This window comes from Danio rerio, chromosome 7, assembly GCF_049306965.1.
Source record: "Danio rerio strain Tuebingen ecotype United States chromosome 7, GRCz12tu, whole genome shotgun sequence".
Taxonomy (NCBI): domain Eukaryota; kingdom Metazoa; phylum Chordata; class Actinopteri; order Cypriniformes; family Danionidae; genus Danio; species Danio rerio.
In genome coordinates, this window is record NC_133182.1 from 64,293,090 (window position 1) to 64,318,266 (window position 25,177).

Genomic DNA, 25,177 nt, shown 5'->3' on the forward strand with positions numbered 1-25,177 from the left:
AATTTTTTCAAAGGCAGTGCAATAACATCTAGTGTTCTTGGAGTTATAAGGTTCTATCCACGTTCTATATTATTTTGAGAATTGTTTTGAAGTTTTTGCATTCTTTGTAGCAAACTATATGTAACATTTCTCTTTCATACGTTGGCTTGAGACAAACCCTAAATTGTAATTAAGACCCCATGAATTAAATTAATTAAATACCCTTCAAGGCTTAATATCAAATTTGAAGACTTTAAAGGAAAACAGACAATGAGCAAATTAGTGTAATAAACACTGAAAAAAATGTTTCACTGGCTAAATATACACAAATACAAATATTTCAAATTTAATATATTACTTTTTTATTAACTGTTTCTTTTTAAACAATGTAAAAATTAATCATTAAATAATGTAATAAAACGCATCTAAATCATCACATTACATACATCTCTTTAGGTTCAGGTTTCTCCTCAATTTTATGTAATGCGGCATTATATAGTTGACACTGATTTATGTTACTTTCTGGTCTTTTCTGCTTTCAACGGAGCAGTCTATTAAATCGACAAAGAAAGCTAATTCTGATTGGTCCTCATGTGTGTATTCAAAATGCTGATTGGCTCACAAAAAGAACCTTACAGAGCCAACCTTGAGTTCGACTTTGTAGATAAAACCTTTTTTGTTTTTCTTTTTTAATAAACAGTTTTAAAATGTAAAAAACTTACACAAAAACATTATATAATTTAAATAAGTTGTCATTTAATAAGGATGTCAATAACTTAATTTGGACAAAAATGTCAGATAGAACCTTATAATTCTAAGCTGATGAAAATTTAAAAAAGAAAATTGGTTTTATACCTGAGACTAAGGGCTGCAGTGGAGTTTAGATATTTGTAGTTATATTTTTGCAGTGTAACAGTGTTTGTTTTTAACATCTGTAAATGCTGGAAAATGAAACATGCCATTGCTACTCCTAAATGTTGGCTGTATAAATGCTATATATTAGTATTGCTTTTCACTTGGAGTCTCTCTTTAACCCAGAGTGACTCATTCACTGGATTTCACACCTGTAAATCCTTTAAAACCGCCCTCTGGGTCGCTCATCTCCTGACACATACTGCGCCTCTATTAAAAACCAGCGCTTTCTTATATTAGTAGAGCTAGAGCATTTGATTTGTGTGTTTTCTGGTCAAACAGTTATAAACAGCCTTCAACCTGTATAAAGTCAAATTTTGTCTTTCTTAATCTGTTTGCCCTCCTCCTGTCACTCTCTTTTGTCAGCTTTTCTTTTATTTCTTTATTTCTTGCTTATTTACCCAGTGGCTTTTCAAAAGGGCAGCCAAATACGACAGGTCTTTGAGGGGAGATTAGAGATTCAGAAAGAGCTTTTCTATTATTCATTTGCATTATCATTTGATTCATATTGATTGTATGGTTTAGGGAAGTGTGGACGGAGAATGAAGTGAGTGATTGTGGTATTTGCGCACAGCACATTTTCTCTCCTTTCCACTGTTCCTGTCTTGCCTCTGGGTTAGATTGAAGCGTGTAAAATATTCTGTGTTAAAAGAAATTCCATTAAGATGAAAGGCTGTATATTCTGTATTTGCCCTACTCTACTCTAAAAGACGTGACGAAAAACCTTCCCTGCTATTGCAGCAATGAATGTGCGTATAGGTATAGCTACTGATGATTAGAGAAGCTAAAACTTACTTAAAAAAAAGAAAAACAAAACTAAACAAAAAAAATCAACTGTTGTTTGTAGCGAATTGTAATTTACAGAATTTTATAGAAGAATAATCTGACCATCCTTGTGTTCAGCTGGGTAGGGTTGTACCAACTGTTCGGAAATTCTTTCTTCAACTAAAATGTAAAATCCACACTACTAGCTAGTCGGAACTACTAGCTAGTTTGTAGCAAAATTAGTTTTTTCTTTGGTTGCACCACATGCTCTTAAGGCAAACAGTAGTATACTCAGTTTGGATCCGCTTTTGTCTTCAGAACTGCTTTAATCCTTTGTGGTATAGATTCAACAAGCTACTGGAAATATTGCTCAGAGATTTTGCTCCATATTGACATGATAGCACCATGCAAATTCTGCAGATGTATCAGCTGCACATCCTTGATGCAAATCTCCCGTTCCACCACATTTCAAGGGTGCTCTATTGGATTGAGATCTGGTGACTGTGAAGGCCATTTGAGTACAGTGAACTCATTGTCATGTTCAAGAAACCAGTCTTTGATGATTCACGCTTTATGACATAATGTGGTATCTTGCTGTAAATAGCCATCAGAAAATGGGTAAACTATGGTCATAAAGGGATGGACATGGTCAGCAACAATACTCAGGTAGGCTGTGGCATTGACACAATGTTCAATTAGTACTACAATGACCCTACCATCCAAATGTCGCAGCAGAAATTGAGACTCATCAGACTAGGTGACATTTCTCCAATCTTTTATTGTCCAATTTTGGTGTCCTGTGCGAATTGTAGCCTCAGTTTCCTGTTCTTAGCTGACAGGAGCAGCACCCGGTGTGGTCTTGTGCTGCTGTGGCCCATTGGCCTCAAAGATGGTTGTGTTGTGCATTTAGAGATGTTGTAACGAGTGGTTATTTGAGTTACTTTTGCCTTTCTATCAGCTGGAACCAGTCTGGCCATTGTCTTCTGACATTTAGCACAAAAAAAATTAAACTTAAAAATTAAAAAAATTATATGTTCAAAAATAAAAAAAATATTTAGTAGTGTGTAAGATGCAACTCATGCCAAGTTCAGACTGCATGACTTTGAAACTAGTCGTGTCATAGATTTTTTCACACTGCATGACTATCTGGGCTAACGTTTTGTCGCTGCTTTGATTACACTGCAAGATGGATTGGCGAAAAGGGTTTTCACATTGCATGACTTTACATTAGGAAGAATCGCCTTTGAAACTTTGTCCAAACTACGTCTCACAGCCAAAAACATGTTGTATATCTTTTCTCATTAACTACATAATGAGAAAGAAGTCTTTCATGGGGTAGAAAATGTACATATTTGCTCATCTGGGTTAGTTTTGAAAATTTGAAGGGAATTAGCAATTTGTCCTCAACTTTCTTTTTTGACTTTCTGTATGAAACGTCAAACAGACACGGGTGCTCCTGCTAAATTTACATTATTTTTTCCTCCATTTCTTGGGTCCAAATAAATTGAAAATGAGCGCATTTAACTTCTCCCCCAACCCTTTCGCTGGCCTGCAGGTACACACACACACACACACACACACACACACACAGAAGTGAATTAATGTCTCTCATTGGCTGTTGGGGATCGCCGATGTTATTTTCAGTCAATACTCATTTTACACAGCATGACTTGAATCGCCGACAGCTCCAGCAATTTAGCACACCAAATATCTCACAGTCATCTGCGACTCATCAGCGCGTCTCTTAGAGTGCGTCTTTGATAGTTCACATTGTGGGATTGCTACTAGCATGAACAAGCACCGATTTGCCTGTGATTTCAGACATTTATCGGCTATTTCTCAAAACCTGTCGGCAGGTCAAAATTGGGGCTAAAATCATGCAGTCTGAACTTGGCATTAGAGCCCCTTTAAGTCAACCCGGGCTCATTGTGGAAACGTAGCCCCGCGGACGTTTCTGCAGACCGCGAGATACGTCCCGGAAGGTACGTATTCGAGCGTTTTTTTGTTTTTGCAGATCCGCGAGAGGCCGCTGTGCGCGCTTTTTCACCTCTCGGGAGTGCGCGCCGTTCGCGCCCGCGCCATTCTCGCGCGAAAAGCCGCCGGATCGGCCGACCCGGCCGCCCTCCTCTTCCTCCTTCTCCTCCTCCTCCTTCCCTAAACCCGAGCGACGGTTCGCAAAAGCCATCCAGAAAAAAAAAAAAGCAAAAGCCCTCGTCTTCGATTTCGACCGCGTTTTCGGATCCAGCCGCGTTCTCGCCCTTATTTTTCGGATTCCGATTTTCGTCTAACCTGATTTCTAGAACTGGCTACGCTTTAACATACACAATACTGGTGCAACAGGCCCCTGAAGTCATAACAAAGCCATTTATAAAATTATGCACAGAATTGTTCTAAATTTATTTTAAGATAATTTTGCAAAAGTGCATAAATGCAATTCAGAGTAAACAAATATGCGCACAAGAACCCATGCAAACACCTCTCTTCAAGATGTGATGTTTATAAATAGCAAATGATCTCGAAATGCTGTCAGATCTCCACATTGTAAATGCTACTAATTAATATAATCCGACATAACATCCGTAGTTCTTTGCTTAAAAATGACAAACACAAACATTTTTTATAAAATTTAAGTCTAAAATTGAGGTCTTGTGGGTTGAAGTAAAAGTTTTGCATAGACCAGAGATGCTCAAAATAGGGCCCGCGGGCCAAAGTTGGCCCATTGTAACTGTTGATTTGGCCCACCATCCCATCTGAGAGGAGAGAGAGAATGAAGGAGAGGGTTGGGGCGAATGCCTTTAACACAGAGATCGCCATTTTTAATTTGACGTGACCTTTTATGTTTGTTTTATTGTTGAGCTACCAAAAAAGCAAACTGAAATTAAATGTTTCAATTAAATGTAAAGGAATCTGAGTTGTTAAAAAGTAAATGCCGTCACTCTATGGATAGAGACCTATGCAGAAGACATCAGCAAGCAAATCATGGCAAAAACTAGTGTAATTCTGTTATTAATGTTTTGTTTTTACTGAAATAAGTCCATTATGAAATATAGAAAATATTGTATTAGTTAATATAAAGCAATGATTTCTAGTCATTGTAAAATATTAAATGAATAAGGAATTTAACCATGGCAACTGTATTCCCTTCATAAGAAAAAATTGGGCATCCCTGGCATAGACCATTAAAGGAAAATTATATATAATTTTATGATTATGATCATGTACAATTCATGATTATGGTCAAAAAATATTGTATTTACTGTAAAATAGTGTATTTACGTTTTACATATGCCGCTCACGTTTGCCATTAATTTACTAATACAAATATATGTAGTCACAATATAACTGATATCTGATTATGATATTTGATATATTTGATTACTTTTTTAAATCAGTATTGTTAGTGTTTAGCATATTTATAAGCTACTGTGCTCCAAAACAGTGACAAAATTTAGATGATATAAAATTAATATAAACATGTAAGGCTTGTAGTTTGTCAATTCCACTGAAAAAAGAGGAGGAGCTACACTATGTATCTCATAGTGTTTCGAATGAAATGTCAAATGAAAATGCACATTTCAAAGCACTTTACAGGACCTTTAATAATAAATCTGGCCACACTGCACAATCAAGGTCAAATTAAGAATTTGCTCACCATCAAGCTCACCATTAAGAACCCATTAAGACTAAGACATTTATTTTAGTAAACTACTAATTTGCTGCTAGCAAGTTTTTCCACAACTTGGTGAATTCACTTTTTATTTGAACGTTAAGTATTGTTAATAAAAGTATCTTGTATTTAAAACATTAATCATTAGTTATGCCATACTGTAAGTTATGTTGTGGTATTTTAGATATTTCTTCAAGTGAATTTGATGTCTGCAAGTCTAGTCTTGATCTTGAATTGGTCTCATTTTGCCTTAGTCTTGGTCTTTTGGTTGGCGTGTGAATTTGCCTACTACTCAGTGGGTGCTGCATTTGAATTTTAATTTACTACTGGATTATTAATAAAGTCTGTTCTATACAGTATGAATGTGAGCAGAATGGAACTCAGTCATACTACATCTGCCATTTTGTCATGATCACGTGACCTACCTTTGGCAGTTGTGTCTCTTCACTTCCATTTATAAATTCGGTGCATCATGAGATAGCATAGCATGCCTCGGATGTGCACTTCAGAATATCACCGTAAGTGTTAGTAATATAGACATACTACCATTAAGTATGGTAGTATGTAATTTTGACACAGCCTTGGTCTCACTTTAGGTGCTCTTCAATACAACACTGCATACTACTAACCTGGTAATTACCCTGTTATGACTATATTGTCCGTACATATACATATGTATATGTAACAAGTTTGTAAAATAAAGTGCTATTTTAATAACATTTCAGAGATTCTACTTATATCCCATTTTCCATCTACTGCTTATCAGAAGTAGGCATATTTAAATGCAGATCACACCAAAATCCTGCGTGAATCCTCTTTTATTCAGCTCTAAAGTGTTGTTTTGCATGCAGGTGTGTAACAGTAATGGGAACTGCCACTGTAGCCGTGGATGGGCTCCCCCCTTCTGTGAGAAACCAGGTCTCGGGGGAAGTGTGGACAGTGGACCTGTGCAGTACGACAGTGAGTTCACCTTCAACTTTCACTGCACATATGCCTCCCCTCTCGCTCTTCTTTAATCTGTCTTATAGATAGATTTATCTGAGATTTTATCACTCTCTCTCTCTTTCTCTCTCCATCTTTCACACTGTCCCTTTCTTCCTCACACCTCTTATCAGATGTCACCTTGACCATTAATCTCTACAGTTCAGCTTTTCTTCCTAGAACTCAAGGCAATGATATCTTTGCTGTGTTGAAACAATTCAAGTGCAAATCTAAGCATTTTTCTAAATGTAAGAGCCGCTCTTTTCATTTACTGCCGTCAACAGTTTCATGAAGAAACTTTCCAATGAAGAAACTTTTCAATGTATTTTTAATAGTATACTTACTGTTAGCCACTGTTAGTTAACTTACTTAAAGTTACTGTTTATTGTAGTGTTACATAATAGATTTGAATAAGAAAATAGGATGTGTAGTGTGTGTATATAACTGTATATATATATTTGCGAGGCAGTGGCGCAGTAGGTAGTGCTATAACCTCACAGCAAGAAGGTCGCTGGGTTGCTGGTTCGAACCTCGGCTCAGTTGGGGTTTCTTTGTGGAGTTTGCATGTTCTCCCTGCCTTCATGTGGGTTTCCAGTAAAAACTTGCTGGATAAGTTGGCGGTTCATTCTGTTGTGGCGACCCCGGATTAATAAAGGGACTAAGCTGACAAGAAAATGAATGAATATATATATATATATATATATATATATATATATATATATATATATATATATATATATATATATATATATATATATATATAATTCATTCAATTTCTTTTCAGCTTAGTCCCTTTATTAACCAATTTATCCAGCATATGTTTTACATGCTCTTCCAGCTGCAACCCACTACTGGGAAACACCCATACACTCCCATTCACACACATACGCTACAGTCAATTTTACAGACAATTTAACTTACCCAACTCACCTGTAATGCTTGTCTTTGGACTGTGGGAGAAACTGGAGCACCCGGAGGAAACCCACGTGAACACAGGGAGAACATGCAAGCTATCCACTGCGCCAACATGCCACTAGTTGTATTAATAAGTATACTTTAAAACATATTCTGAAATAGTTTGTAGTTCTTTCTGCTGTGGCGAGTGGCAACCCCTGATAGGGACTAAGCTGAAGGAAAATTAATGAATGAATGATTAAAATGATCCCAAACATTTAAACAGTAGTGTAAATGTTAGTGGTTTCCAGAATCGTTACAATTAAATACATTTTTTGTAAAAATAAAAGGCTTATATCTTGGCAATCTGACATTTAGTTGTTAAAATAAAAATTCCCAGTTAATATTTCTTCTTGTTCATGCGTCACACTGGGAAATAAAGGTCAAGTTGCACTGCATTAACTGGTTACATGCTGCCAGTTTTAGTAATGCAGCAGGCCATTTGGGTACTATACTAAAAAAGTAATGTGATGGTGTGCTATTTTGAACGTGGCCAAAGAAGTTATTATAGCACAGCGCAAATACAGCGCGCACAAGATCTATTATTCAGAGTGGCAGATATTTGGCAAGCACTTCTCTTTGTGTTTGCTGTTGACCCTTGAATAACAGTAGCTGTACGTTCTATATCTGTCCTCAGGTCAGGTGGGATTGGTTGTCGGGCTGCTCTTTGCTTTTCTAGTGCTTCTCCCTGCTGTACTTATTGCCTTCTACTGCGTCAAGATAAAAAGCTCCTACTACCACAAGTGGAGGAAACAGCGAGAGAAGAGCAAAGCCAGCAGGTATTACTGCAGCCACACACAAATACACACACATACTTGAATATATGGTTTATGAGGTCGTTAACTTGATCTGATTTTAGTGCAATAATGTGCACCTTTTTATAGCTGCTTTGAAACAATATATTTTGTAAAAAGCACTATACAAATAAACTTGAATTTAATCAAATTAATTTGTATTGAATTGAATTGAATTGGATTGAATTGACTCTCAATAGACGTAATGTATTTTAAGGATCATTTTAAGGTATGTAACATTGGTCCTAGTGTATTTCCTGTATTACGTTTTGAATTTTAATAGCTTCCAAGGATCCTAAAAGGTCCACATATTGATAAATAATGTTATGGCAGCCGTTTTAACATGATTAAATTACCTCTAGTTTGGTAAGAAGCAGAGATGTTCATAGGTCAGTGAAATTAAAATGGTCTATACTATTAAAATTGCTAGCCCTACTTCTAAACCCAACCCTCACTGGAAACCTGTGTCAAATTATAAACGTCAAAAACCCTGTTACGGATGATTTTTAAGAGTTTGAAATACGGGAACACAAGGCTTGTCCTCGTAAACTACCTTAACACATATACAATAATACCTAATGAGTACAACGAGGCCATAGCGATAATATTAAACAATTTTGTGTCCTCTTAAACCCCATAAACCAGTACACATACAGTTAGGTCTATAAATATTTGGACATCGACACAATTTTAATATTTTTGCTCTATAGACCAATACAATTGGTTTTATATTAAACCAACAAGATGTGCTTTAACTACAGACTAATAGCTTTAATTTGAGGGGATTTACATCCAAAACAGGTGAATGCTGTAGGATTTACTACAGTTTGCATATGTGCCTCCCACTTGTTAAGGGCCCAAAAGTAATTGGACAGAATAATTATCATAAATTAAAATTTCACTTTTTAATACTTGGTTACAAATACTTTGCAGTCAATTATAGCCTGATGTCTGGAACGCAACTACATCACCAGACGTTGAGTTTTATTCCTGTTGGTGCTCTGCCAGTTCTCTAAAGCAACTGTCTTCAGACTTCTTGTTCTTGGGGCATTTTCCCTTCAGATTTGTCTTCAGCAAGTGAAGTGCATGCTCAATCGGATTCAGGTCAGGTGATTGACTTGGCCACTGCACAAACTTCCACTAATTTTCTATCTAAAACTCTTTGGTTTCTTTTGCAGTATGCTTTGGGTCATTCTCCATTTGCACTGTGAAGTGCCGTCCAATGAATTATGAAGTATTTGGCTTAATGTGAGCAGAAAATATTGCCTAAAACACTTTCAAATTCATCCTGCTGCTTTTGTCAGCAGTCACATCATCAATAAATGTAAAGAGAACCAGTTACATTGACGGCCATAAATGCCAACGCCGTGACACTACTACTACAATGCTTTGCTGCTTATGATCATGAGCAGTTCCTTTCCTTCTTTATACTCTTCTCTTCTCATCATTCTGGTATAAGTTGATCTTGATCTCATCTGTCCATAAAATGTTGTTCCAGCACTGTGAAGGCTTTTTTTTAGAAATCTAATCTGGTCTTCCTTTTTTTTTGAGGCTCACCAATAGTTCACATCTTGTGGTGAACCCTCTGTATTCACTTTGGTGTAGCCTTCTTTTGATTGTTGACTCTGACACACATACATCCACCTCCTAAAGAGTGTTTTTGATCTGGCCAACTGTTATAGGCGTTTTCTTCACCAGGGAAAGTATTGTTCAGTTGTCCATCACGGTTGTGTCTATGGTCTTACGGGTCCTTGGGTGTTGCTTAACTAATAGTAACAGCTCTTTGGATCACATCTTGAGAGTTCACAGTAACGGATTCCAAATGCAAAATGAACTCTGAAATGAACTTGAAATTAATTCTGGACCTTTTGTCGACTCAATGTATATGGGATAATGAAGGAATAACACATACCTGGCCATAGAACAGCTTAGAAGCCAATTTCCCAATTACTTTTGGACCCTTAACAAGTGGTAGGGACATATGCAAACTATTGCAATTCCTACAGAGTTCACCTGATTTGGTCAGTCTGCAGTTAAAACACATCTTGTTCATTTTAAATTGATTAAGTTGGTGTATAGAGCCAAAAATGTTACAATTATGTCAATGTCCAAATACTTATGGACCTAACTTTATAAACACACTTGCACAGCTATCTTTATTGTGACTTTGCATAGATGTAATGTTTTTTAGAACTTTACAGACTGTATTGTCTATTCCCCTTCCCCCATGAACCATTCTGCTTTTCTACAGTTTCAAAATACTTTATTCTATGGGATTTGTCAATGTAATCTCTGGTCTTTGTACTGTAAGTGTAAGTGAAGAAAAAAATCTCCCCATAGGGGGCTCGTCCGGGATATATATATATATATATATATATATATATATATATATATATATATATATATATATATATATATATATATATATATATATTTTTTTTTTTTTTTTTTTTTTTTTTTTTTTTTTAATACCATCTACTGGTATTGTTATACTTGTTAGGACATGGAACACACACACAGACACATGTAGTGCCTTTACTTGGCATTCATATCTTTTATCATTTTGTATGTATTTTGTTGTACATTGTTTATGCATATCCACTCCATCTACATTTTTAGTATTACATTTAAATGGGTTCAAAAAATGTAAAAAATTTAAATATTTCCTTATATACAGTTCTTCATGAAGCTCAGATGTGTCCTGTTTCTTTTGATCATCTCTAGGTTTTATTTTTAGTCCTATTATGCAAATGAATTTGATTGAACATGATTTTAGAAAGGTACAGTTGTTTGTATTGGTCTGAACTGCACGGCGGAAAAAGCAAAAAGGTCTTTGAAGTCTGTCCATAAAACATGCTTGAGCATTCAACATTGCTAGAGGTGCAGTGGCTTTTGGTGCCTTCAGAGAGATGAAGTTTTGAGGCATTCATGCTGAAACTTGATGTTTAGGTAAATTGGGGGGGTTGAATCACCCATTGAATATACGCTGTGAGCGAGAGAATAACTGAACTGAATTGAGCAATTTTGATCACACCGACTAGTACCTACTGTGACATGCTGAGCAATTCAGCACAGTATTTTCTTCTTGGTGCAGATTGTGTGACTGATTTCTAGAGTTCTTTTTTGTTTGATTCTGAGGGGAAAAAGCAACAGCAGCATATTCTTATATTCTTTCCTAAAGCAAATCTGTCTTAAGGATATTTCTCTTGGATAACAAACTGCCTCTGCTGCTGGAGTCCTCTGATTATGTGGCTATTGCAATATCGAAAACCAGAATGCATTTTTTTTTTTTCTTGAAGATGAATAATCACTTCTGCTGAGTAGGTACACACCCCGGGATACATTTAAATTTAGTTTTGCATTTTTGAAGCAGGACTTGCTCTCAAACTATTGCTTTCTTTATATTGGATATTTCGTAAGTGAAAAAAAAAAAAGATATGCTACTTTAAATGGATGCTGATTTATCTGTGCACCATTTGATTTATTTTATAGAAATAGACTTTTAGGAGCATTTTTATTGAATAAACATCAATAAAAGGAAATGGACTAGTCAGTATAAATGGGCTCTTTCAAGCCAAGGTTGATAGAAAATAGGAACAAAACTCTCTCTATTCTTTCTCAAATGGCTGATAACAATGTACTTCTGGGAATTTTCTTTTGAAGCAATATAGATGTCACTGCTTTTGTGAGGAGAGACCTTTTCAGGAATTGTAGTTTAAAATTTAGTTGGAAAAGCATCAATTGCTGAGGCTTTGCCACTTTTCAGCTGATTAATATCATTATAATAGAAGGCACATTTCTTCAGCAGATATTGGTTTCTCAAGAATGTCATCATTCCCATATCCAATATGTGAATTTCTCTGTTCAAGGAGGAGCTCATGCTGACTTTCTGGATTATACTTTTGGGGGGTAAAAAGTGAATTGGTCAATTCTCCTTTGATCTATGATGCTTTTCTTTTCTGAAACCAAGATACCAAATCCACTTTGAAGACTAAATGTGTTTTTATGAATGAGTTGGAATTGTGTTTTTTTCTTTATTGTAGCTCTTCTGTTTATCACTCAAGAAATAATATAATATAATATAATATAATATAATATAATATAATATAATATAATATAATATAATATAATATAATATAATATAATATAATATAATATAATATAATATAATATAATATAATATAATATTTAATATGACCCTGGATAAAAATACATTGTAAAATTTTAAAAAGTTTTGTTAGAGTATTAAGTAAAGATCATGTTCCATGAAGATATTTTGTAATTTTCAAGTGCAAATATATCAAAAACTTAATGTTTGATTCATATTTTGCTTTGCTAAGTACATAATTTGTGCCATTTTAAAAGTGATTTTCCCAATACAATACAATTTTCCCAATACGAAACAGTTAGGTTAGAAAGAGTAAATAAAATGTGATTTAAGAACATTAACCCAATGTTATATTGGTACACATTTGATGCAATGCTGGGTTAAAACAACAAGTATTTTTTTGAGTAAATATATCAATAAAATTTTTATTTATTCAGCTTCAGATTATGTATTATTCTCAGTGTCAGAAAAAAAGGACTTTGTTTTGTGGTCACATACAGACTTTTCCATTATTACGATCAAACACGTTCAATAAAGTTACACATTAGGAGTTTTACAAAGAAGCACTGTTATTTTACAGACTTTTCCTTGATCATTGCGATTGAACACCATCAATAAAGTGACAGCACTAAAAGTTTAAGAGAAAACAATGTTATTTGACAGAATTTTCCCTAAATCATTACGATTAAACACCTTCAATAAAATGTCAAGATACAGTATGCTCAAGGTTGTACTTAAACAGTTTTATTATTGATAAAAAAAAGTCTGGAAAAAAACAACATACTGTACAAGATACAACTGATTAAAATTCTCACAACCTTAAAATTACAAGAATGAAAAAAATATATGTTAGCATGATCATAGACCTTAATATAGCGAGGTGCACAAGTAGTTACAATTTATTACTTTAATTTTACATAATTTTAAATGTACTTAAAATGTTACCGTAATTTGTCATTAATTATATCATTCATAAACCAACAGTCTAGCTGTTAATTTATAGATATTGTTTTTAATAAAATTTAAAATAACTGAAAAAATAATACATTTGTGATAATTATACAGTAATTTTCTTGTATAATAAAACAAAAATTACAGTAATTTGTCTTTAATGATGAAGTACCTGAAATGAAAGTCAAACTGTTAATTTAGAGAGATTGTCAAGTTTTGAATATAGTTTGAACTGACAAAAATTACTGTAAAATTTAGAGATATTTTCTGTTAAATGATGATGTTTTTAAAGTGTATACTCTATACAGTTGAAGTCAGAATTATTGGTAACACTTTAAAATAAGGTTCATTAGTTAATGCATTTACTAACATGAACTTATCATGAATAACACTTGTACAGCATTTACTAATCATAATTGAACATTTACTAATGCATTATTAACATCCAAGTCCATGCTTGATAACATTAGTTAATGCACCATGAGTTAACATAAACTAACAATGAACAACTGTATTTTCATTAACTAACGTTAACTAACGTTAACTTGTTTATATATTTATATATATATATATATATATATATATATATATATATATATATTTTTTTTTTTTTTTTTTTTTATATTTCTCAAACAATGTTCAATAGAGCAATGACATTTTCACATTATGTCTGATAATATTTTTTTCTTCTGGAGAAAGTCTTATTTCGGCTAGAATAAAATCAGTTTTTAATTTTTCAAAGCCATTTAAAGGTCAAAATTATTAGCCCCTTTAAGCTATATATTTTTTTTCGATTGTCTACAGAACAATCATTATACAATATCTTGCATAATTACCCTAACCTGCCCAGTTAACCTAATTAACCTAGTTAAGCCTTTAAATGTCACTTCAAGCTGTATAGAAGTGTCTTGAAAAATATGTAGCAAAATATTATTTACTGTCATCAAGACAGAGATAAAAATTTATCAGTTATTAGAAATGAGTTATTAAAACTATTATGTTTAGAAATGTGTTAATTCTGACTTCAACTGTATATTGTGTGTGAAAGATCTATGAAACCAGTCTATGTTTATGAGATACATTTTGCTTTTAAACAATTATTTTGTGACCTTTTAAATGAAATAATAATAGCTGGTGGTGTCTCTCATCTCCTCTTTTTAAAGTGTATGATTAGTTCAGCTGTCCGTGTCCTTTGAAATCTAATTGTAAGATCATTCGGTACATTTGCTGAAAACAGCAGCTGCATTGAGAATACTGATATCTCTTCAATCTGATTCACCAGTTGTGAGTCTGATTCACCAGTTGTTAAAATATTTAAGTTAGCTCACATTAGGTATTATCCTGGTCATGTTTGGAATGATGTGATTCTCCATGGTTGCAGTTTTACATGCAAAGAGTTCCACTCAAATACAATCTAATACACCAAAAACTGATTTACTAACAGATGCAGTTTTATTTGTAATGTGTTTTGAGCTAGATTAGAACTTGCAAACAATTGTAACTAAAAGGTTAGTTTACACAAAAAAGGTAACTTATCAATAGTTACTCTCTTCATGTTTTTTTAAATGTCTATAGCAGGGGTCACCAATCTCGGTCCTGGAGGGCTGGTGTCCCTGCAGGGTTTAGCTTCAACTTGCTTCAACACACCTGCCTGGATGTTTCAAGTATACCTAGTAGGACCTTGATTAGCTTGTTCAGGTGTGTTTGATTAGGGTTGGAGCTAAAATCTGCAGGACACTGGCCCTCCAGGAACAAGTTTGGTGACCACTGGTCTGTAGCTTCATTTCTCTTGTAAAAAAAATAAAAGTAAAAAAAACAAGATAAATGTGTCTGATCACACAAAAAGTCACACAAAATCATCAAAACATTTTAGTCACTAAAATTATTTAACATATCATATATACATGATTCACTGAAGGATGTTTTACAAATTACTAACATTACCGAAAAAGTAGCCCCTCCGATTGTCAACAGCCTCGTTTCTACATGCCTAAAGTGAGCAAGCCAGGGCCAGTCTCATTTCCACTGTCACTTCTGGAGCCTAATCGGTCCAAAGCGGGGCTTCCTTTGGAATACCTTGGGCCAAAGAGGGCCAGCTGGGGATTTGGGGCGGAGGGAAAGGAGAGGTGGGCTTTGCCTGAGTCTGGTAAAGATGGAATGTCACCATTACTCTATTTTTCCGATCGCAAATGAGTACATGAGGCAAACAAATAAATAAATAAATACATAAAGGAAAGGACAGGAAAAACATAGGTCGGTTTAAGATTCCATAAAACACCTTATAGGCTAGGAGTCTTTTTGCTTATGTTTCTCTTTTAAATGTGAGGCTATTGCAAAAATAATAAAGTTTTAATTTATAAGTGACATTTCTTGCTGCATCCTCCTTGATGCTTCAATAACACATAATAATCTCTACACCATATTAAAGACACAGTAGTCAGTAAAGGTTGTCAAGAGTTTTTGTCAACTAACAGTGGAAATCTGGCTATTGTATAATTCGTAAGCTTCTTAAAAAGTATGCTTAAATCTAAAACAAGTTCAAATATAGTATCTGAATATATATATATATATATATATATATATATATATATATATATATATATATATATATATATATATATATATATATATATATATATATATATATATATATATATATATATTAAGCACCCAAGCATACATATACTTAGAAAATTAAACTATATTTAAACTAAACTATTTAAACTATGTTTATTTTGTGTATGGTCACCTTTTAGGCAAACTTGCAAAGTTAAATGTCTAGAGTCTGTCCTATGGTCTCAATGGACATGGTTAAAACATGGTTAAAATCCAAGTGAGCAGATGTCTAAACCCTCCATAATTTGAACCATCTTAAGGACAGTCTAATATACAGAAACTGTTGCACTGAATGTTAGTTTGTTGACTTAGTTGGCATAGCTTACTGTATTATGGGAGTTCATCTAAATTTAGAAAGCATTTTAGAAAGCTCAATTTTAGACAATTTTTATAATGACTTGATAAAGTCATCAGACTTACTCTGAGTTGAGATCTGCACATGATAAAGACTTGCTTATAAAAATAAATAATGCGTAACAGCACAAAGCACCATTTGACTACTGCTATGAGCATAGCGTAGCAGAAGTGAAGCATAATGCTAAGTAGGTTATGCTCAGCAACAGGCTTTAGAATTGGCAGGCAACACAACAGAGTTTGAGTAAAGCCAAATATAGTCTGATCCTTCAAAAAGATTCTTCATTTAGTGTCAGAATGACCTGGAGCACAAAAACAAGATGATGCTGGAACAGCTTTGGGACAATAAATGTCCTTGAGCTTTCTAGCTTAAATGACCCCATAGAAATACTATGGGCAAGCCTTTCATAGTCATGCTAACAAAGTTGCAAGGACGAACGAGAAAAAAAAAATCCAGGTTTGCAAAGCTGGGAGAATAGCATCCTAGAAGACCTCCTGCTGCCATGTGCCATACACTGCTATACAGGCTCTGAATACTAATCAAAAAGAACAGATTTCAGATCATAGATACACACTGAAATAATGGTTTACATGCAAATAATATGTCAAAGGAAATTAATAATTCAGTCCATCCTTAACTAATACTCTTCAATGGGTTTAAATGGTTTGATTTCAAAAAGTTGAAAATATATATATATATGTGTGTGTGTGTGTGTGTGTGTGTGTGTGTTTGTGTGCGTGCGTGCGTGCGTGTGTGTGTGTGTGTGTGTGTGTGTGTGTGTTACTTGCATCATTTAGTGACTGTTATTGTTCCTTTTGTATGTACTCTGACCTGTTTACCAAGGTACCTTTACATGCACACACACATATACAAACACACACACCTGTCAGTATTTGACTGTATTGTTGTTGTTTTTGGTATTTTTGTTATTGTTTTATTTTCTTTGTATTTGTATCATCTCAAATTGTGTACCTTTTGTTCATTCTAATAAAAAATGCATTCACTTAAAGGCGTTCATTTTCATAATCTATTTTATGTGATTGTATGTGTTTTTAGACATGACACCTCCACTGAAAAGGGGAAGAATGGACATCTAAACCCTGCTTTCCATCTGAAGGTTGTGGGACCCAACAACAGAAATGCTAACATTAAGGTATGGACATTTGTATTTCAGGTAAAAATGTGCTTTCATTTATAAAGTTTTTAAAAAGTTTGAAAAATGAAAAATGTGCTGTAAAATATTCTGCTGTAAAATAGTTGGTTGGTTTGGTTTCTCATGTATGGCAAGATAGCTTTTATTTGCAGTTTTTCTCAGTCACTTTGGTGCATTTCTGACAACACTCATTACATGTACACAACAGTTAATGCATTTCTCAAAACAATTCATTTGTGCAAGTCAATTCATTTACAAGTCATTTGTGCAAATCATAGTAGCAGTTTCTCATTTTTTTATCATTTTCATTTTCATCATTATCATTTTCACAAATTTTGAATGCTTTTGGACAAGCATCAATTGCTTTCATAAAAATCTCTGCTGTTTGATAACATTATCATTTGCTTATATTGCATCAGTCAAAATTAACTAAACTTGCGAATGCTGAGTAGTCATTCTATTTAAACTAACAGTCCTCATTTCATTACTTGAGTCATTACATACAAAAATGTTGAACTAGTTGTCAAAATCTGTCAAGCTAATTTTATAAAACAATTTTAAATGTTTTTTTTCCCTAAAAATGTATTGTAAATTGGACAATTTAATGAATTATTTACAGAAATATGTTGTAGGTTCAGTTCAAATATGTTCTGCAATATTGTTTACAGTTATGCACAGCTCTACCCAAAGGAAGTTTAGGTTTGTTGTAAATAAGGGTGTATTTGTATTTCTGAGGAACCCTTGAAGTTCCTCAGAGAGCCGCCTCTTTCGAAAGGATGCCTAGTGTGGCAGTGTGAAGGACCCTAAAGGGTGCCTATAGGAATTTTTAATTTTTACACTGCAGTATTAATGTGAAAAACTTTTTAAACAACCCAAACTTTTAAGCAATAGTTTTTAATTAAAATAATCTAGCAACCTCAATATCATATATTAGCTTGTTATTGTTGAGCTGAAATCTGGACTTTTTTAGAACTATGTTAAGCTGCTTTGACACAATCTACAATGTAAAAAAGTGCTATATAAATAAACATGAATTGAATTATTATTAATTGAAGCATATATTTACATACTCATGTAATATATATTTTTTTAAAAAGCAATGCAGGGATCTCAATAGGAGGTTACAACAATTTAGTTTGAGTCAAGATATTCTGGAGATGGTATACAAAACCTTGGTTGAAGGTATTGTGAGTTTTAACATGATTGCTTGGTAGCCTATGGACTGTTGCCAATTAAAGAAAAGCAAAAACTGTGTCACGTACAATTGTAAGTAAAGCATAAAGACAACTAAATGAAATTTAATGAGAATTAAACAGAAATGGCATTATTAAAGACTTTCCCATCCCTTAAATATACCATTTCAGCTCTTGCCATCAAAAAAGACATTCAGGCAACCCCAAGTAAAGAAAAAGATGTATCAAATCCTTTGTGCCAACAGAAATTAGAATTTTAAATACTGAGTTTTAAGTATTTATAGGGTTAATTGAGTTTTTAATGTGATTTATGTGATGACATTGAATGTATTTGTGTTGCCTGTTTTTCTGAGATGTGTGTAATGTGAAAGCTGATGTGGTTATGTGGTGAAGCCAAATATAAATTTCAATTTGTAGACAATAAAGAAAGTAAAGTCATGTATAATAAATGCAATATAATAATTTATAGATAACAGATAAAGATGCAATGTTAGATTTTTCTTTGTATTGCATTCATGAGTTAGTTTTATCTTATTTATAAAGCCCATAGCCCTAGTTGTCTGCATTTGTACATTTTAATTTTAGATATTTAGTTACAATAGGGTTTGTCATGTTTTAAAATAGTGAAGTATTTATAATTCATATCAGATCATATAACATCACCATTACTTTTCTTCCTTTCCTCCTAAGCTACCTCACACCAGTAAAGAGGTGCTTCCCCTGAGGCCAAACCCAGCCACCAATGGCCCTCAGCCTGTCAATATTGTGCGTCCCCTCCGTCCGGCTCCATCTCCATCCTTAAGCAACATGAAAGGACCACGGCCTCCTCCACCCATCAGCAAACCTCCAAACTCACCCAAGACACCCAAAACTGTAGCATCACCTCAGAAACTCAGTCCTCCCAAGAAGCCTCTGCCCCTCAACCCTTCACGCACACCACTGGTGAGATTTCTCAGATTCCTCACTGTAATCAAAATCACTGCGGGGGATGAAGTAGGTCACAATCTCATCAAGTGAAAGGCTGCTAAAACACCTGTTTTCAGGGGATAGTTCATCCCAAAATGAAAAGTGCTACAATGTTTACTATTTCTCTATCTCATGGGGTTTTACACCTTTATGAAATTCTTTTTTCTGCTGAACACAAAAGAAGATATTCTGGTTACACTTTATTTTGATGATCCTCTTGAGTACTAGTAGACTGTCTGCCTAATATCTGCTGATACTGCACCTTCAACAAACATAAAACTGACTATAAGAAACTTTGCAAGTACATGTCAACGTACACTAACTCCAACCCCAACCTGATAGTCTACTTATAATCTAATGAGAATTAGTTCTAAGTGCAATGTGACTTAAATTCAACAAACAGACCATCAAAATAAAGTGTGATTGATGTTTTGATGAATACTGGTTGATAACAGGCACTATAGGTAAATTGAGTAAGCTAAATTATCTGTAGTGTATGTGTGTGAATGAGAATGTATGGGTGTGCAAATATCCGCTGCGTGAAACATATACTGGATAAGTTGGTGGTTCATTGCGTTGTGGGGGGACCCTAGATTAATAAAAGGACTAGGCCGAAAAAAAAAAGAATGACTGAATGAATGTAATAATATGCAAGTCAATGGGTAGCATCAACCAGCATTCTTCAAAATATCTTCTTGGTCTATATCTTTCTAGGCTGTTATGTCTAGGAACTATACTCTCATTATGTCACAGTAATCAACGAACTTTGCTGCTGTACCATGGCTGTAGTAGGTGCAATGATATGGTGCAGCACCTGAAAATAGTCCCTAGCAAGGCAACTATGTAACAGTGCTATGTAATATTTGTGCACCTGTTGCAACCAGGGTAAATCAGCAAAGTTCCTTGATTATTACTCCAGAATGAGAGTATAGATCCTAGACATATTAACCTAGAAAACAGCAACTTTTAATTTTCTATCTGTCTTAGTACACAATGAATGTTCATTGTTATATAACAAAAAGTCAGGACTACTAATGTTTTAAGTTACTTTAACTTATTTTAATAAGTTAATCAGGTGTCAACTACATTTTTTAAGTTATGCAAAGTTAATATTTTTAGGCAGCGTGATTGAGATGATTAGAAAAGTTCACTTAATTCAACTAAAACATTAAAGCAGCAAGATTTTTTACAGTGTAGATATAGAAGACTCAAGCTTTAAATGGGAAGAAATATCAACACTTTTTTTTGAGTGAGATGCTAATGGTATAATCTGATTCAATGATCTAAACTAAGCTAAGCTATAAGCTTAAGGTGCTTCTAACAGACAGCGATTGTCATGATTATCAGCAATCTAGCGGCTGCAGATCGATAACGGACTACAAATCTGCCATTACATGGACTACAACTCCAAGCATGTACCACACACACCAGTTCCTGATCCAGACTGATTACAACCTCACACAGCTGAAGTTCGTTAAGCATTCATTACATGGACTATTTATACAGCACACACACACAGACATTGCTGAGTCTTGTTGTTACCTCTACACATTAGGAAGCGTTTCTCCTTGCCTTGCGCTGCCATGTTTGATTCTTTGCCTTGTCTATTGTTTTGCCCTTGCCTGCCTGACCATTCCTTGTACAATAAAGACTCTAAATTTGGATCCTCACCTTCATTGTCACTTCTGTGTTGTTACAGAGATTAGCTGAATATATTAAATACATGATAAAAACTCTACTGTTTAACTTGAGGGCACTCATATAATGAGCTTACTTCCATATAATAATTTAAAAAAGATTAGCGTTCCTTTATTATGTATTGAACTAATCAGTAAATGCTCTGTCAGAAATACTGAATCAGGCACTCTTACTCACTTCTCCTTTGTGTCCTGATACAGATGGTATCACAACAACAGCCAAGACCCCCGTCCACACCCCCACAGAGACCTCTTCCTCTCAGCCCTGCTCGTGGAGCTCAGCCTAGATCTTCCTCCGGGGGGCTCATGGTGATGATGCCCCCTGCAGTCGGGCCCAAGCCCGTGGGGAAGGTGACCGCTGTTCCCCCTTTGAAGGCATTCCAGTAAGTAAGCTTTACACAGACCAGGATGAGAAAAATTTGATGAACTGAACTCATTGCAGGGTAGCTAGAGTATAGTGATATGCTTCAGCTTTAGGAATTCACAATGATTTTACAGGTTTTTAAAATTGTTTTATTTTTTAGTTACTAACAAGTGTTTACAATACTTAAAGTACTTTTTTTTAGAAACTCTTAGCAAAGCAGCACACCTACGTCACACAATGAGCCAAATGGTTAATTTGCATGCCAAAACTTCTTTTTTTTAAATAAATACTATTTTTACTGGATAATTTACTAACTATATCAAAACACAGCAAATATGATTAAAAATCCAGTCATTTGGTCAATAAATTCTATTTTTATTACATTTTTCTATTAAACAGGAGCACAACTAATCATAACAGACTGTCAAAATTCTAGCAATTGCATTACAAAATATACATTGTGTTTGTGTGCATGTGTTCAGTTTAAATAGTATGAGCAAAAGTACAGAGAATACCTAATACCTGTTTTTATTTTATTTATTTATTTATTTATTTTTACCAAACGGTTGCAATACGCACATGCATGCACACATAAATAAAAAGTATACATATTTGTAAAGGTGCTGTTGATGACATTTTCACAGGATGTTGGTAACAACCAAAGAAATCCATATATGCAAAGAAAACAAATTTAATTATTTTAAAAATGAAGTTATGTGTAATAAAATAAAATGACAAAGGGAAAAGTAGTGAACACATGATAAAAGGAAGCTGTAGAAAGGCAGAGTAAACCCAGACAGCTGCTGAAATCGCTCAGTAGTTCTTCAGCAATCCTCTGCCCTTTCTCATTGTAAATGTATATCAGCTGTTTCAGTACAACATCTACTTTAGCAGGAGGATGAAGATAAAACCAAGGTAGACATTTCAGCAAGACAATGATTCAGAACACACCTAATACAAATTAAAGATCAAATTTGATAAACAAAACCCACAAAACCATCAAGATCAAGTTATTACACATAACTCATTTTTCTTTTTATATTTGATTTTCTTTTTGTTTGTATTGTTTGGGTTTTTACCAAAATCTGGTTCAATTCCATGTCAAAAGATCCTTTAAAAATATTATTCCCAGGGAAAAAATTGCGTGTTCAGTACCTACTTCCCCCTCTGTGCATACTGTATACTACATACATCAAAAAAAATAAATAAATAAAAAATAAAAAACAATAGTAAAAGTGCTACTGCACTTCAGGTATCCTGAGTTCTGGTTCTTTTCTAGCTTGTGAACCTTGTGCATCCAGGGAGAACATTTGATCAACCATAAAAAATAATGCTCAGAATCATTGAGGAAAGGCAATTACGGAGGAAGAAAACTGTAAACCAGCCGTTTCTCATTTATGTTAATATTAGTTATTAAATTAATTATCGTCAGCTGCTGTTACAGAAACAGCAAGATTTAAATGAAATTGAATTATGATTTAAAGCTTTTGCTTCACCCTATATTTAAAATTTGTAACTTAAGTTTTATTTTTTTTTAAATCATGCTGTGTTTAATTTGAAAACAAATAAGAAAGAAGTGATTTTGCTATAAGGTAAGCTTGTGTAGAAAAGAAAACATTTTAATTGACTGAATATTGAAAACAGCATGAATTGTGCTAATGGTACAGTATGGTCACAACAGACATATGTTATGCTAATTGTGTTTAGAGTTTTGAAAATTTGAATACAGAAGTGACGTTAACAATTTAAAAAAGTAGAAAATATAAAGGTAAAATGTGTGACACTTCATGTTGCCAGCTGGTGGCGCTATAACTGTGAACCACAATGTTCACATCCATGTGAACAGCATCCATGATCACACAGAAGCAGATTTTTTGGAAACCAGCAGCCATTGAGATCCTGAGTAGGAGTATGGCAATGCCTTTAATTTTTCTTCATTCTTTAAAAAGCATGTTTTGAAAAATTGGAGTAAATTTTAAATGTAAAACTTTTTTTGTTTGTTTGTTTGTTTATACTTATACAAAAAAGTTTTGCATCCAGAAAAAATCCACATAAAGCACAAAAAAAATTATTAAAATATTTAAATCTTGAGTTCAGTGGCGTAGCGCAATATGCGGAGGCCCCCCTGCAGGGATCACTGACGGGGCCCCCAGTCACAAATTGAGGACCGAGGAAGTTGAGGCGAGGTGGAGCGACAACACGGGAAGCCTTCACAAACGGAGGAGCGATCACAAACTGAGGAGCGGGAAAGAGGGCGGAGTGGAGTGACAACGCGAAGAAGCCTTCACAAACTGAGGAGCGATCACAGAGGAGTGAGATCACTTGAGAGGAGTTCAGAGAACTCCGGGCATGCAACACTCTGGGTGGTATGATTTGTTGGGGCTTTACAACACCGTAACTCTCTCAGATGTGGGAAAGACAGTAAAGATGGACAATAAATGTTTCACATTGTCCACAGCCCAAAAATGATGCAGCTGGCACTATTAAAACTAACATTTGGCATTGGCATGCATGACCAAAGGTTTGGCTGGACAGTTTTTCAACAATTTTGGTGGAAACAGGAGAGTTGAGGTTCACATTTAATTCTGCAGTGAGTTGGGCAGCCGTGGTTTTATGTTTTTTGGATATAATCTGGGTTAGGACCAGGACATCCCTTTCAGACATCTTCCACTTACATCCACAGTTACTCCCATTGAACGTGTCTCTTCTTCTTCGTGATTTGATGACATTACCCTAAATACATCACAAAGACTTACTGTCTTGGTCACAGATGCACCAGAGAGATGAGCAGCAACAATTTGTTGTGTCTTACAGTTTTTTTGGATTGCTTAAGCACGATTTTCAAAACAGGGCCCGTGTTTTCAAAACAGTACACACAATTAGCACAACCACACACCCAATTAGCAAAACACTACAGATCCTTGGCATAATTAAACACTCTTATAAAAACTATAGACTTATGTTTAAAAACCACACTTTTTTACTATAAGAAACACACATTTTCACATTTACTATACACTGTTTGCAGGAGTTACACACTGCTGTGATAAACCTAAAACACTTTTAGCACTTCTGCTTCCCTATGATTAGAGTAGGCTACCATCAACAAAGTACAAATATAAAGTAAATTTACCAAACACTACTCAAGAACAATGTTGCACCTTGAAGAAACTAATTTATTCCTCAACATGTCCAACATGTTGGCATGAAGATTCAAAGTACTGTAACATGTCACTTTACGTATTGAACTGTAAGATAGATCTGGCATGAGAATTATCAATTGCAATGTTGTCCTTAGCAAGACACCTTGGAAAGAAGTGTCTTGAATGTAGAATCTTGTATTGCTGCTACCTCCATCTGGTCACAGGCCTCCTCCATGGCTTGGATGAGGGGTACCCCAGCTTGGAGATGAAGATCATATACTTTCCACCCCCATGCTGAGAAAAACTCTTCAATAAGGATGAGGAATGGAGAGTATGCTGGAAGATATAGGACGGTAAAATGTGGATGTTGCTAAAACTAGTTCTGAACCAGAGCAGAACGGTGGAAAGACACATTGTCCCAGACAACAATTTATTGCGTATAATCAATTTCATTTGCTGCTGTTATGTTGTGCAATTGGTCCAAGAATGTAAGTATATGTGCTGTGTTGTTAGGGCCCATATGGTCAAGGCAGTGGAGTACCCCATTCTTTGTAATGGCTGCACAGAGTGTTACTGTTA

General features: G+C 34.6%; 1 protein-coding gene across 1 annotated transcript in view; it reads left to right on the plus strand.

Moving 5' to 3' along the window:
- Nucleotides 1-25,177, plus strand: part of adam19a (ADAM metallopeptidase domain 19a) — a 227,908-nt gene that overhangs the window by 197,166 nt on the left and 5,565 nt on the right. Inside the window, exons 18-22 of the mRNA XM_005172361.6 lie at nt 6,175-6,283; nt 7,896-8,037; nt 17,139-17,235; nt 19,119-19,370; nt 21,293-21,474. Coding sequence (XP_005172418.1) covers nt 6,175-6,283; nt 7,896-8,037; nt 17,139-17,235; nt 19,119-19,370; nt 21,293-21,474 — 782 coding nt within the window. The remainder of the gene's footprint in view (nt 1-6,174; nt 6,284-7,895; nt 8,038-17,138; nt 17,236-19,118; nt 19,371-21,292; nt 21,475-25,177) is intronic.